This window comes from Mandrillus leucophaeus, unplaced genomic scaffold (genome assembly GCF_000951045.1).
Source record: "Mandrillus leucophaeus isolate KB7577 unplaced genomic scaffold, Mleu.le_1.0 Scaffold73, whole genome shotgun sequence".
In the NCBI taxonomy this organism is placed as follows: domain Eukaryota; kingdom Metazoa; phylum Chordata; class Mammalia; order Primates; family Cercopithecidae; genus Mandrillus; species Mandrillus leucophaeus.
Window position 1 is genome coordinate 4,698,334 of NW_012107919.1, and position 15,607 is coordinate 4,713,940.

At 31.8% G+C, this 15,607-nt stretch overlaps 1 protein-coding gene across 2 annotated transcripts in view; it reads right to left on the minus strand.

The window, feature by feature from the left end:
* The window catches only part of ELP4 (elongator acetyltransferase complex subunit 4), a 276,719-nt gene that overhangs the window by 127,958 nt on the left and 133,154 nt on the right, over window positions 1-15,607 (minus strand). For both annotated transcript variants that reach the window (XM_011965594.1, XM_011965595.1), the window contains exon 8: window positions 685-793. In XM_011965594.1, the coding sequence (XP_011820984.1) occupies window positions 685-793 (109 nt within the window). The remainder of the gene's footprint in view (window positions 1-684; window positions 794-15,607) is intronic.

Below are 15,607 nucleotides of genomic sequence, written 5' to 3' on the forward strand. Positions count from 1 at the left end.
CCTATAATACTTAGACCTAACTACTACATTTTTACTATTCATATAGTTCTACATAAGACTCTTTATTAAAAAGAATCCCCAAATTAACCAAATGACTACAATATTACTAAAAGTAAAAAAAAAAAAGTAGAAAGTCTGATGAATTCACCTGTGTTTATATCAAGGTGGCAATATTTTATAATTTGTTCATAACTCAAACTAACAAGAAAATGAGTAAACAGAGAAAAGTTCAAATATAATGAAAGATCTTCTCTTTCTGAAAATGTAATTGACTAGGAATCTGTAAATATAATCCAGTATGTATCTTATTATACGGCTACGCTTTGTAAAGTATAAACTGCTTTAGAAAACTGTCATTATTAGAATACGGTATTTATTTCAAACATGGCTAGTAAGTATGACGGATTACACGGCTACCCTAAGACACTAGGACAACAAAATATACACCTGATTCAGCCATGCTTTAATACTTGGGTTTGACTCCTTTCAGTTATTATAGTCTATAGTCTTAATGTAGTTGGGTAATAAGCTGCCATGGAAGACTGGACAGGAATGGAAAACATTTAATAGGCGTATTGTAAAATTTATACTCCTTGACTGTATACATTTGGACTGAACAGGATGTTTCCAGGTAACCTAAAAGCAGCCTGCTCATGCTCTTCTCATTATGAAGGTTCTACTTACCATGATAATCCTTATACAATGGATTAGTTTCTCTCTCAGAACCAATAAATGATTCCAGACCAATTACTATATCTGACAAGTTTGTGACACGGGCAATAATGGCTTTATTCTGCAAAACATGGAAACAAAACAGTAACGTTAAATGTTATGTTAAAAATATAATATCTGTAAAATATCACTATGCCATCTCATGAAAAACTGTAGTAGAGATAGACTATCAACAGAGAAATACCTTAAAAGTTAAAGCTACTATAGGCAGAAAACTGGATGGAAATATGCCCTTAACTGAAAATGCTGGCCCATGTAGTCACGCTATTCTAATTTGAAGAACTGAAGGGAAAACATAAATTGGTAGAAGATATAAATTGATTAGTTCTGGTAGAGAACATAAATTGATTATTTTTCACTTGTATTAGGGAACAGGACTACCTTTATTCTCATACATGATTATTTTTCAAATTACTTCATTCAATGCCCATTGGAAAATCTGTCAGACAGCAGGATTAAGAAGCAGTAGATGGTACAGCATAAAGTATAGGGCAAGAGTCTCACTGTCGTCTGTCAGCTGGGACAAGGTCCCAGCCCTGTAACAGCTGAGGTCCTCTGTGACATATTAGAAACAGGGAAAGGACCAGCTAAGAGACTGCAACATGGCTAGCTATGGAGTCTTCTGTTTTCTCTTTCCAGATGCTGCCACTTGGCTCTGGGATAATAATAAAGGGAAAGAAAAGATGGTAGATGACTAACATTTAGACCAGTAGCCTATCCTTTATTTGTTGACACAATCTGAGATGAACTGAAATACTGCTAAATACATTTTAATAAATGTCACATTTTGCCAGATCAAAACAATAGGTTAATATGTTTACAAACATAGTATGTCCAGTTATTAAGTAGTAAAAGTTCTAAAATACTGAGAATCTCCTGGCTATAAAAATATAATAATCAAATATCTGGTAGGGTTTTTTTTTAATTCTTTAATTACTGGAAATCGAGTATTCCTTTTAGCCCCTGACAGAGTGGTAGATCAGAAAACTGTGATTATATGCTATGATGTCTTAGACAATTTTTTGCTTAGCAGATCTAGATAAGTTGAAAATTTGTTTTGTAAAATTTTGCAATTTTGAAACTCTCATTTTATACAATGGTAATGCTCACCAGTTTAAAACTAATCTTTGAAGAAGAGAATGGGAAATACAAAACAGTCAAGAAAATTTATCAGCCTGCTACATCCCCTGTTAGAAAGAGGTCAAATATAAGAAAAGATTTTCATTTTCTGGAAACATGATTACAACTGAGCTTACTAATATTCTTGTTTCTTAAGTCCCTTTACAAAGATGGCATAAGAATGGAAAATTAAAGAGGGCTGGTCAATGTTACCTGACTTGGTATTATGAAACACATAGTAGCCTGTGTCACCAAACATTCTGTTGAAATGACTGGTTAACTCACACCTAGGGCAGTATTTGAAACTCCTTCATAAGTTGGAATGTGTGTTATATAAAGAATGTTTCTGCATTATATAAAGAATGTTTCAGCCTTTGGATCAGTGTTGTTAAAAAGAATTAGTAAAAATAATTATTCTTAATTGTCTTTAACATGTTCAATCACGTGGGCACACTAAGTATAGAAAAACATAATTTGGAAATGCCTATTTTTTCTAAGGCAATTTTTCATTCAATGGTGAGAAAATAATCCAGATTGATTCCTTACTTTCAGTTCTGTGCCACAGGGGATGGTCCTACTCCAGGAATAACAGGGGCTTCAGAGGCCATAAACATGTTCCTCTCAATATTTCTTTAGCCAAAGACCATTATATCAAACTCATCCAGGTTGGGTTTCAGCCAGTTATTCTTCACCCAAACAAAAATGTCTGCCAGACATTCCAACAGCTGGGATACAGTTCACAATGAGTCAACTTGAAAATGATTCATTGTGCTGAGTATTGAACAATGTTGGGGTGGGGGTGGGGTGTGGCTGGGTTGATAGTAAAGGGTGAGAACAAGTGGGAGATGAAGAATAACCATGTGGTTCCCCCATTAAGAAGAATCATGGATAATAACCAGCAGGCTCTTATCATTTCATTTTTAGGATAAACTCAACTGGGAAGAGTACTCCTGTCATGGACCCTCAGATGAACAGGCATTTATAAAGGCTACTGACAATATTTCTTAATCAAAAGGTCAGATTTCCTTTTATCTATAAATAAAAGACTAAGCCTTTGTATCTAAATATCTGAATCTAAAATGATACAAGTTAATTTTTGTTAGAACTCATCTATTCAAGATTTAAGTGATATAAACTAGGACTTTCTCAATTATATGAATAATAGAAATTACAAGGTTTAAAGATGAGATAAATTTCCATTCTGAGAGTGCATAAGCAAGGTACTGTGTATTTAAATTGTCAACCTGACATTTGCTTATTTCAAAGAGGATTTGCTTTTTTCATTTAATCTTAACATTTACTAATAAACCATTTTATATCCTATTATGTTTATCAACTTCATAAGTCTTTTAAAGGTAGTTTGTGGGAGACTTAAAAAAATCAGTTATCCACTTCAAAAGGGAAAACTAGTGAATTCTAAGTAAAAAATATGTACAGCCTAGATTTCAAAATTTTCCAGAAACTCATTCACGTATTTCATTTATTTCTGAGTTTCACAGGTTTGCATCATAGTTATTAATCATAAACTAAAGTCTATTGAAAAAACTTTCATAAAGTATTAATACAAGAATAACTTTTAATCATACTATTACCACAAAATTAGTTATATAGTTTCACAGTGATCTTACTGCTTTCTGCACGTTTATTTTGCAACATTGTTTGCATAATGTGGCAGACCAGATTAATTGTGAAAGTTGTGGGGATATCTGAAAAACACTTATAGAATAAAAAGCAATGGAAATTATATAAGAATAACATCTAAGGTTCTGACTGAGAAAATGTTTATATTTACTATAAACTTATTCAACCTCCTAGTTATGTGTAGGAGCATAAAAGACATTTGGGCTTATAAACTTACATGTGTTTTAAAAAGTTAAAAAAATTGTTACAGATTACTTCTGCACCTCCAAGCTTCATAACGAATATGATCTATTGAGGTAATCTTACCTTAAAACCATTCTTGTCAAAAGGTCTTTCAAATAATAATATGAATACTAAACAGTCTTTTAGATAAAAGCAGGTGAATTTACTTAGAAGAATCTAAAATTAACAGCTTAAAAAACCCATAAAAGCATAACAATCACGTTTCACCTTAGCAGGAATACACTATGGATAATAAATTGTCATAATATAACCAGCAGTGTTCAGAAAGCTTTAGCATAATGATCTGAGGACAGGCCTTGAATCTGGGAACATCCACATTCTCATCTTAACAGATTCCAAGTGTTTTTATGTTATTAGCCAAGATGTAAAACCCCTTTGGTCTTCGGTATATTAATAGATAGAAATGGACAAGTAGAGGTATTCGTACATCAATTACTTAAATTTGAACATAATCTTTGCATTAATTTTGAAGTTGTTACAATACAGTTTCCAATATGGAACATTTCAGTAAGGACATTCAGAATTCACCAATCTGGGTAAATTAATGCTTATGGTGTATGTATGGTATAATGACATCACCCAAGTATGCACAATGATATTGCCCCCCTCCTCCTTGCCCATCTGGATGTGAAAATGTAGGATGGCTCAAAAATCCTTCTTATCCTAGACAAATCTCCCTGTGCTCCTGGGTGAAAGTTGTCAGCTCTGGACAGTAGCCAAGACATGACTAGGAGGGAAGCCAGAAGAGAGGAAAGCCAGTGTCCAGGAGTTTTAAGAGTTTGCTGGCAATCTCAAATAGCATTGTATTAAGTTACATAAAGAGCTCTTAAAGTTTTCTGTTGCAACATAATTTAATTAATCATTTAAATTTAAAATTCGTCAAATGGTGTTGCAAATAAGCAAAGCAAATCAGATTGTCCAGTCTTCTACCTTTGTATTTCAATTTTAATTTCAAAAAAAACCTTCAGAGCATTTGTTTTGACTGTTTTCTGTTTGGTTTCATAAAATGTTTCTTGTTTGCCATTATAGAATGGTAATACATTTTTTATTAGGATACAACAAATCTGTTAAATGGATTTTAAATTAAGGAAGATTAATTTAATGCTCCCTTTCAATTCAAAGTTCTTAAAGTCAAAACTATGAATTTTGTTAAGAGATAAAAATTTAATCACTGCCATTTAAAGCTCCCACAATTTTCTAATAAAAATAGTTCAGATACCTATTTAGAGTTACCAAGTAACAATCAGAATACCTTAAACCCTCAATATTTCTTTATTTTCTCAGACCTAATTATCTCAACAATATAAAAGATGTAATTTGTACCAATACAAATATATTTCCAGAAGAAATTTTAGTAAGAGGATTAAGAAGTAATTAACCAATAACTTAATTATCAAGAAGCTCGAAAGGAATAAACCAATCAACATAAAGCATTTATGCAACGCCTCAAGTAAGAGCAAGTTCTTCAGTTACTCTATACTATTTAAGAAAGACAGCAAAAATAATATGAAAGGAAGAGCTCTCATTTGAGTATGGCACAAGTATCAGATTTGGGGCTATAATAGCCTGAAAGCACTATTAAGTTAATGTTAAAGACTTAGAGAAATATTTAAGTTACTTTATGTTTGACCATAATACATGATGTAGTGGGTGTGTGTTGGGAGAGAGCGGGGAGGGGAATCCCCACAATAAAAGCAAGTATGTCATAATCAACAGCTCAATTTATAACAACATTTTCTGAAAAATGACTTGCATAGAACACGAATATAGTAGAACTTAAGACCTTTCTTTGTTACATAATCCAAAAAATAAGCTTGGATCCAAGGATAAATCTGGGGATATTTAATGAGACATTTATTTTTCCATGCTTATTAGGTTTTCCATTCCACAGAAATCAAGACTATGAAATAATAAAATTATTTATACTACATTTATAACTTTTTACAAACTTGCCCCACTTCCTCCAGAATTGTCACTTGCTTCTGTGGATTATATTTTTATTTTATTAAAAATATTTGATAGTGGGAAAATAATTCTGTTCATAATTATGAGATTTAGAATATTTGTAATAAACTGATGAAGGTATTAGATTATATCTTTCCAGATTTAACACTGAACTTAAAGTAAAGGTTAATTTTAGAATACAGAGGAACTTTTGTAAATTAAAAAAATTCTAAATGTAACATTCTCTGCCTAGCATCACATAGTAATATTCACATAGGAAAATTGTAAAACAAACATATTTTGGTTCTTTATCCTAAAGCTCAAAACATATCCATGAAGGGGCTAGTGGCAAATACTCCTAACCTCGATGGTGAAAAAAATTGCTAAGATATCAAAATTTACTAGGAATAGGTAATAGAGCCACAACTCTTTGTGCTTTCTACATGGTCAAATACTCAATATTCTAAATTTTGATTTGAAAATGGTGGTTCTTTATAATTGAGACTTTTTAAAGAACACATCGTTTTACTTTCATAAATATTGTTTATAATATATTTACACTGGCTTCAAATATTCAAATAAACATACTTCGCAGAACATTTATTTATATTAATTTTGTTTCTTTTTCAGTAAGTTATTCTATAAAACATTAAAAAAACTTACATATTCTGAAAAGTCTCAGAAATGGGATGAACAAAATACTGAAATGAACAGGCTGGACAGAATAATAGTATAATATTCAAAATTAATTATAGGCATTTTTCTTAACTATACGTCTAGTTTCATATTAAGAAATCTACCCACAGAAAAATTTGTGTTTCATGATTAAAAATGTTTTATGGGAAACTTCCTAAATCAGAAATCTTTTTTTAGTACTTTAATACTTGAAACCCTAAAATGCAATTCACAGATGTCCAAAAGCTCACGCCCTGCCTGGAAAAACAATTGCTAATATCCAAATATCAAACAGAGCATCCAGATGATGTTTGTGATGCAGTAGCAGGTTAAAGATACTAAAGTTTAAAATCAGCTTAGAATAATCCCATATTGAATACAAAATTATAGCCTGTCATCAGGAGCAGGTTGACAGAGCCAGGTCCAGATGGGAGACTGGCTGGGAAAAAGGCTGAGGCAGGTGGGAAAATGATGGGAACCTGACGGAAGACAGGACTACTCCCTCTGCTGGCAAGGTCCTCACCTGCTTGAATTTTTAACAAATGACTAGCTTTTCTTTAATTATTTAAGATATTATCAATAAATTATGTAAGGTGCCCCCCTTTCAGTCTGCACACTTTCAAACTCAGGGTGTCTTATTTTCACTAGATCAATTTTGCAAAAATATAAGGATCCAATGTTTCACCAGGAGGTCGAATTATTTATCTTGTAATTTAAGTGCACCATAAACATAAAATATAGCATTATTTTTATAATATAAGGCCTTTAAAAATTAGGAATGCCTGTGAATTATGTTTGTTGATATATATACTTTCTTGAAGAAAAAAAATTCTTGGGCTACAGACTTCACAATCTCTTTCTCAGGCTCTGCATAATGCCCGTAATGAAATAATATAGAAATGAACCATATAAATCAACTATACAGGGAACAAGGAAACAGCATGTCACAGCAAAACAGCATAGATGTACAGCGCCAAACCTATCTGATAATCTAATGATCTGAGTTTACAGATATTATGTACTAATATGTAAGAAATTAAGAACTAATGTTTACACAAAAAATTTGCTAAATTTTACAGAAAAATTATTCAATATTTGATTTTCAATGTAAGTTAATAGCTGCAGCAAAAACATTTAGTAAAAATCTGTTCTAAGATTTTGGCCTACAACCAGAAGCTCCCAGAACAGGAGGGATCAGCTTTTTCACCCACTGTTCTCATCTGAATCCTGGCTTAAAAGCTATTCCAGCTCCCAGCTTTCCAGAAGGCTCCATCCCAGGAATCCTTGCCTGCCATTTGGTTTGCTGATTTTAATCTCTCAGGACTTTCTTACAGTGGCTCTACTATGCTGAACTGGCACTTGCTTCTAGAAGTGAGTTATTATTAAACCTGTAGGTCAATTGTGGCACTAACAACTCTTTGGAAGCTTTCAGCCACAGTGTACAATTTGCTAGTCTAATTAAATATTAATTCTAAGTGTTACATTTTGTGGCTAAGAGCTTTTATTTTCTATCATCAGCCTGGAAGAAAAAGAGGTTACAAGGCTAATTTAATCTCTCCCCTGTCCTTCCCAACATTAAAGATTAACTACATAGGGTGCGAAAACATTATTAAAGAAGCAAGAACTCTTCATATAGCAATAATAATGTAATTAATAGCAAAGGGCTAAAACATAACACTAGGACATAATATCTCACCTGGTACTTAAACAGCTTTAAATTATAATTGTTTACAAGCATGTTTGGTCTCAACATTAAGAAATAAGTATCAGTTATTTTTGATGACGTTAATCTTTCTTTAAGGGAAAGCATGCATCCAAGTATATAAATAGGAAAAACTCAAAACTCATGTTTTCTCACAGGTATTTTTCAGATAGCTTACAATGCCAAAGAAAAAAAGTTTAGTAATTTTATTTGTAAAATAAATGAAAAATTAAATAAAGTTGTACTTGTTTTCTATACACAAAAAGTGATATAGAAGATAGTTTATGATAAAAATAATGTAAAAGATCATTTTCCCTCTTTTTCTCCTACCATATTCATGTAGCTTGAACACACAGGGCCCCCCACTCCCCCTTCTGCTCCCAGAACAGTTGTGTCCATCCTTGGACACTGGGCATTATAAAGACGATGCAGTCCAGTAGCCAAAGATTCCATATGTCCAAACAGATGACTCAATCGCCATACCGCGATGAGACATTTCACTATTTATATCATTGATACATTTGAAAAGTTTGGCCCTAAACAGCCCTTTAGCTAATAACTACTACCATTATAGGAACTACAGAATGAACAACAATATGAACAAGAACATCACAAAGTTATTTTAGAGAAACCAAAAATATTTTAAAGCAATTTTTTTTTTATTTTTATGGCTTACTGAACATGCTTTGGTTAGATTAAGTGTAATGAAAGGTTTCTGAATCGTACTTCTCTTTTAAAGATGAAAATGAACCCTACTGACAATTTAAAATATATCCTGTTCTTATTCAATATGCATATTTACACGAAGACAAAGTTATACATATACTACTACGCTCAATATAGGCAGAACTTTATAGATAATTTAGAGTTTGTGTATTAGAGTTTATTTGTGTAAAAAGTTTCAATCATCCTTGTCCAAAAAAGTAAATTAAATATATATGTATAATGCATACAAGCTATGATGTGATTTTAAAAATTAACCAGTTATCAGCATGTGTAGTCTGAAACAGAAAAAAAAAAGCTGGAGCTATAAGAATTCAAAGTCTATGGTAGAAGGATTGAAATACAGTTAAACTATTTGTTATTTTAAAGAAACACAGATTCTGTTTACAACTTACTATATTGACACAAAGTCACTGGAATTTGATAAATATGATGTAAAACTGAAACGGGTATACTATAATTTAGTTCATTTTAAAAACTGCTTCTTTTAAAACTCTTAAATATGTAAATTTCTTATAATCAATTTCAGACTAGTTAAGAAGATCTGAAAACATTAAAGGCAGATTCTCAGTTGAGAATATCCTGATTAAGAATTCATAAAAAAATGACACTCTGAATATCTGGCTTTATCCTTTAGTAATTGTAGCTATGATCAAGAGATTAATCTGTAATTTTCATCCTTAAATATTCTTCTTAATAAAGTGCATTTAAAAAGATCATTTGAAATAAAGTTATATGACTGAAGGTGGTGTTATGTTCATATCAACAATTAGATAAAAAATATTTTCCAAAATTTTATAGCTGTAAACTCACAAAAGTATATTTTTCTTCACTATGCAATTATTCTTAGTTCTTGTTTTAAGAATAAAAGATTTCACACTGAGACAAATTCACAAGGCCACTGGAGTCCACATTTCATAATCCCATATTAGTGGTTAGTTCTAAAGCGGTCCATTGCTTGACTTAGAGTTTAGCTGCTAAAATACTCAGCATGAACAAAAAAGTTTATGGATGTGAAAAGGTTTGCTCTGAATTTCTCTATATAGAAACATACTGTATCATTCACTTCAGTGGGTTCAAAGCTCTAATACATTAATGTTATAGAAGATTAATTTGAAAACACATCAATTAAAATAATACACTAAATAAAATATCATTCATTTTTCAACAGACATATTTTAACGAGGCCCTTTCTCCCACCTTTTCATCAGGAAATGAATTTTCCTTGGTATAAGTTAACATGCTAGTAATAGTTTCTTCCAACGAGATAGCTGGGAAAAAATTCTACAGATCAAATTACTACAAAACACTGGGTATATGATAAAAATTGAATAAGGCTATTAATTCACCAAGCGCCAATGATGACAAATGAAAATATGCTATAGGGTAGTTTCAAATCTGAAATTTGATTGAATAAAGGAAAGCTAAATAGTTTGCCAACTACTGTTCTCTAGACAAGTACATTAAACTCTGGCAATACTTAAAATTATTATACAATGAAAAAACATAATGACATATTCTATGATCCAGAATGTCAAAGGAGTTTTCATTCTTGCATTATTGTACTTCGGGAGAGGTTTATCAAGTTGTTGTTTATATTTAAAAATTCCTTAAAAGTGTAGACTATGACAGCTTGAATAAAGACTAACAATAATAAGTAAATTTTCTTTTTGAAAATTGCTGTGAGAACAGTAAAAGATAACTTTCTCCATTTCTAATTTTAATTAGTTTAAGTGTTTACATGTTTAGTTTAAGTGTTGTAATTTAATCTAGTTTAATTAGTTTAAGTGTTTCAATATTTATTTCCTGACAATTTTAAGTAAAAATGCCTTAAAAAATACAAATCAAAAACAACTTGCCACAGATTATACTTAAAAATGCATAAACTAGGGGAAATTTATTTTCTTTTCACTTCATTAATAAAATCATCATAAGGCACAAAACTAAGTTTCTATTTCCAAAAAGAATAAATGTTATTGGTCACTATTTTCTTCAAGCATGCAACTGTTACTGGGAATTGAAAATAAAATTAATTATTTTCAAAAGCCACAAAATGTTTGCATAATTTGGAGGTGGATGACAAATTTTGCTAGTGGTAAGCCAATTCCCATTTATAGACCAACAAATTACTGTTTCATATCTTGCTAGATATGGAAGTCAAACAGTATCCTATTGTAATTGCTTTAAAGCTACCACTTTGCAAAAGAAAAAGATAACTCATTAAAAAGTTTCAAAGGGTACAAAAACATTTCTGTTTCTAACAGTAAAAGGGGGACAAAGCAGCAGAATGTTGAATGTAGCTGAAATATAATAACCTTTAACATGGGTATTTACACCAAAGTTTTTAAAAGTTGCAATATTCTCACAATTACAATAATATGTGGGAAGAGTTTAAAGATAGTGTGTTTTAGTTCCTTTTCTTAGATGTAACCTTTTCTCTTTTTTTTTCTTTCAATGCACCACAACCTCCTTCACTCAACAACAGAGTTTTGAACAGTTGAGTTGTGAGAATGTGAGCAGCTGCTGTTATTATAACTAAAGGTCTGTCTACTGCTTGAGTCTGAGAGACCACATGTTCGGCTGTCCTCTCATCTTGCCATCCTCACCAATTAACTATTAACATGGAGGGCTGTACACATGCTCTTGGGGGCTCTTTAACAGGCTTCTTGGCGAGTGGAACAACTACACAGCAGGGATCTGGGAACTGAGTAATGCCGGAATATAGGGGAGCCGTCCGTAGTTCTGCTCCTTCTAATGACACTTTACTCCATAGTTCAGTATGTAACAAAGTCTGTATTTAACTTAGCCATTTTCACACACAGTTTTAGTTCAACGTCTTTGGGCAGACACTAAAACTATATTCCAGCAAGAGACAGTATGAGTAATAATATTACTTCACAGGGAAAATTGTTTAAGATTATATATATATATACACACTTAAGACATTCATAATATATTTGTTGAACAATTTTAGTGTTTTCTTAACAGATATTTAGAATTTATTTTTATATACTTGTTTCAAAGTATGCTTGCCATTTTTTTTTCTGTGGCATTAAAGAAAATAATCTTTAACCTGAAGGAAATAAAAAATGTCAAGTTCAAAGTTGTGGGACTGAACATAAAACATTTCAAAGGCAAATTAAAAAATAATTATTGTTCATTCTACTTGCAAAAGTCTTATTATAACAATAAGTTAAAATCAGTTTTGAATCTATGTCATTATTTTCCCTATTTTAACTTTTCCCTCTCTTTGCAATTTCCTTAACTATGTGTTCCTTCCCTACAATGAAATTAAACATGGGAAGCATGCCAAAAGTATAATAAAGGGTAACTAATCATTACTATACAAGTCTGACAGAATGCTAATAACTAAAGTAAGAACACTGATTGGCTGGTTTAACAATTCAAGAAATAAGGATATTTTATACAAAATACCTTTAATCTAATGTTAATTTATATAATGCACTCAAAGGTACCACAATTTTATTATCTATACATGCCAACTATATGTATGATAAAATTTTCAAGGATATCCAATCACATTTCTATTTCTGCCCAAAACCACTCTACTACCACACCCAAGCTCAAGTATCAATAAACTCACATATACTACTTTTCTGTTCCATCCTATCTTTTACATTGTTGAAAAAGTTCCATGAGAATAGACACCTTGTTTGTCTTCTTAGCTACTGTATCCCTATAAGTGCCTAGAACAGTGCCTGCATTGTTAAATAAGTGTATAAGTTAAATTATCCACAGTTATTCAATCACCATTTAAACCCTAACTTACAATCTCCAGAGGTGGCACTGGTCATAGTGGACAGGAAGCTGATGTATGATGTTTAAAGAGTCTTGTTTCAAGATAGTGATGCTACTAATATTTGGATGGCCAACTGACTTTATTTATGCCTCCTGGTTTGTCTCAGGCCTAACCTGTGAGAAGATCCTGTCAGTGTCTTCCATAAAAAGAGGCGGCAGGAGATTTCTATTGCTTTGATAGACTTTTATACCTTATTTTTTGTAGCCTTATCTCTGTTCAAATCCTCAATTTTGGAGATCTGTTTAAGTAATAATAGTGAAGATGACAACTGCTAACATATATTGAATGCCTACTATGTGCCAGCACTGTTTAAGTACATGTTATTACTAATCCTCTTAACCAGATACTTTTTGCTCCATTTTCACAGGTGAAGCTGAGGCTGAAAAAATTAAGACTTGACTAAGACTATGAAACTAGTTGGATCTATCTGCCTCTAAGATCTCAGGCTCTTTCTATCATTGAATGCTACTTTGTGCACAGTTTGTTTCTAAATTTCGACTCTAGTATCTCTGTGGAACAATTAGCATAGCACAGTGGTTAAGATTATGGTAATAAGAGGTACACTACTTAAGTCTAAATTCTGCCACTCATTAGCTGTGTGATCTTGGGAAAAGATAATGACAGTACCAACCATATGGGGTTATTATGAGAATTAAATGAGTTAAGATTTGAAAAGCATTTTGGACTGCAACTGGCCCATAGTAATCACCATGTAACTTTTTATTAAATAAACTCACAGTGTCCTGGTTATATGTATTCGTACATCTTTGATTACCTTTCCAAGCATACTGCTTGCAATTCTTATTCTCTTTCCTTAGCCAAAAGACTGATTTTCCTTGACAGACTTTAAAAGTTATTAAAAGTTTTACCTATTTATATAATGATGGGTTGGAAGAAGTATATGTTTTATATTTTCTCCTAAACATTTTCATATAAAAACAAATATATGGTCAGATATCATGTTCAAAGAGCAAGGGAAAATTTATTTGTTTTTTATAACTCAATTGGTATTAGGGCTAGAAGACTACTATATGATAACTTTGCAAAAACTGTCTAGGAATGAGAGATTGAAAATTGGGAAAATTTTAGAAGGCTGTGCAGTTTTTTTTAAAAAAAAGACATTCTCTGTTTTGAGGAATATGTCTTAATTCTTTGTCACACTATATAACTTTATACTCATTACCAAAATCTGACCCTATATTTTGCTATGTCTATTTCAAAGGAGTCTCTTTACCGCTATGTTAAGAAGCATAAATTTAATCTATCTTCCAGCTATACAGGGGCTTAAATATATCTGTAAAGTATCAAAGTTAAAATATTGTTTCAGGTTCAAACATCGAGATCACTACATCATTCACTCATTATGTAATCAGTGGTCTAGATAGGCTGACTTGAGGTCATCTGATAGTATCTGCTGTTCCCTTAAATGAGTGTACAGGATTCACTGTCACAGACATCCACAATGGGAATCTCTTCCTTAAGTGATAAAGATGATCACCAACAAAATGGCTTTAAAAAAGTGTTTTCCTTTTCCTTCTTTCCGTTTTCTCACAGAAGCCCCATTGGAATAAAATTTAAAGTTACATATATACACATATTTTTTTCATAATTGTTTTTCTTTGCTTTGCAATTATGCAAAAGGAAGCATATTTATCTTTTTCTCTCTTGTCTAGAATGGAACTCTTTGTTTAATCTTTTATATGTACTAATTTATCAAATATTTTACACTAATAATTTTCTTTTAAAAATGTAGAATAATTACAATATTAGCCAATAACTTTTTTTTCCTAATAGAAACTTAGTGTCATCAAAGGTAGTTAATAATTCAGGACACATAGGATACAGTGTGACAGAGAGGAAGGAGTTTAAATTTTTAAGTTAACCAGATCTGAGCTTGAATACCAGCTTAAAATGTACAACAGATATGGGATATTGGATAATCATTTAACTTTAGTTTAGTTGCCTTTGCAATTGAAATCACAGCTATCTTGCAGGGTTTTTGTGATGATTAGTGAAGCCATATAATCTAATGCTGAGAATGATAAGGTTTGAAGTCAGGTAAGGACACTGGCCTGCTACTTATTAACTGGGTGACCCTATGGAAACAGAGGTAAAACAACCTGTTTGACAGGGTAGCACTGAAGATTCAAGGACCTAATGCTTGTAAAGTGCTTGGGATGTAGCACATGGCTAATAAACAGTTGTAGCAATAGCATAGTAGTAGTAGTATAAGTAGTAGTATTTTCATCAGTATCTGATAAGTCTGTTTCATGTTTATTTATCATAAAAAGCTCACCATGTCTAACCAAACTATTATTTGAGTACTAACTTTATGATAACTTATTAACAACGGAAGCAATACAAGTATGTGTACAATGTCTAGCATGATTAGAGAAAGGAGTTTCCTTATGATATGTCTGCAATTTTAAGCTAATGATAATAATTTAGGTCCAGACACAATGTATAAAAAGTCCTTCAAGGAAAACTGAGTTATCCTCTGCTGACCATTATAAATAAATTCTACTGGCCAAGCAGACCAAATTCACTGCTTTTAAAATTTAATTTAATTTTTTGTAGAAATGGGGACTTGCTGTTACACAGGCTGAACTTCTTGCCTCAAGTGATCCTTCTGCCTCAGCCTCCCAAAGTGCTGGGATTATAGGTGTGAGGCACTGCACCTAGCTAAATTCACTTTTCATTTGTAACACTTTTCAGTCATATTTGCTATATATGCTGTATATAATGAATGTAACTAAATGTCATTTTAATACATTTGCTATTTGCAGGTAGGGTCTAGGTATGTTGGAACAGAGGCACCAAGATTACGTAACTTTATAATAAAGATTCAATATTCATTTAATTAACATTTACTGATTATCTAGGAAAAGCCTAGGTACTGTGTTAAGAATTTTAAAACCACGTTTAATATTATGTTATTACTATAAAGCCTATAAAGAAACGTATAAATATCTGGCCCTCCGTCTATGGAGACTACAATGTAGTAGATA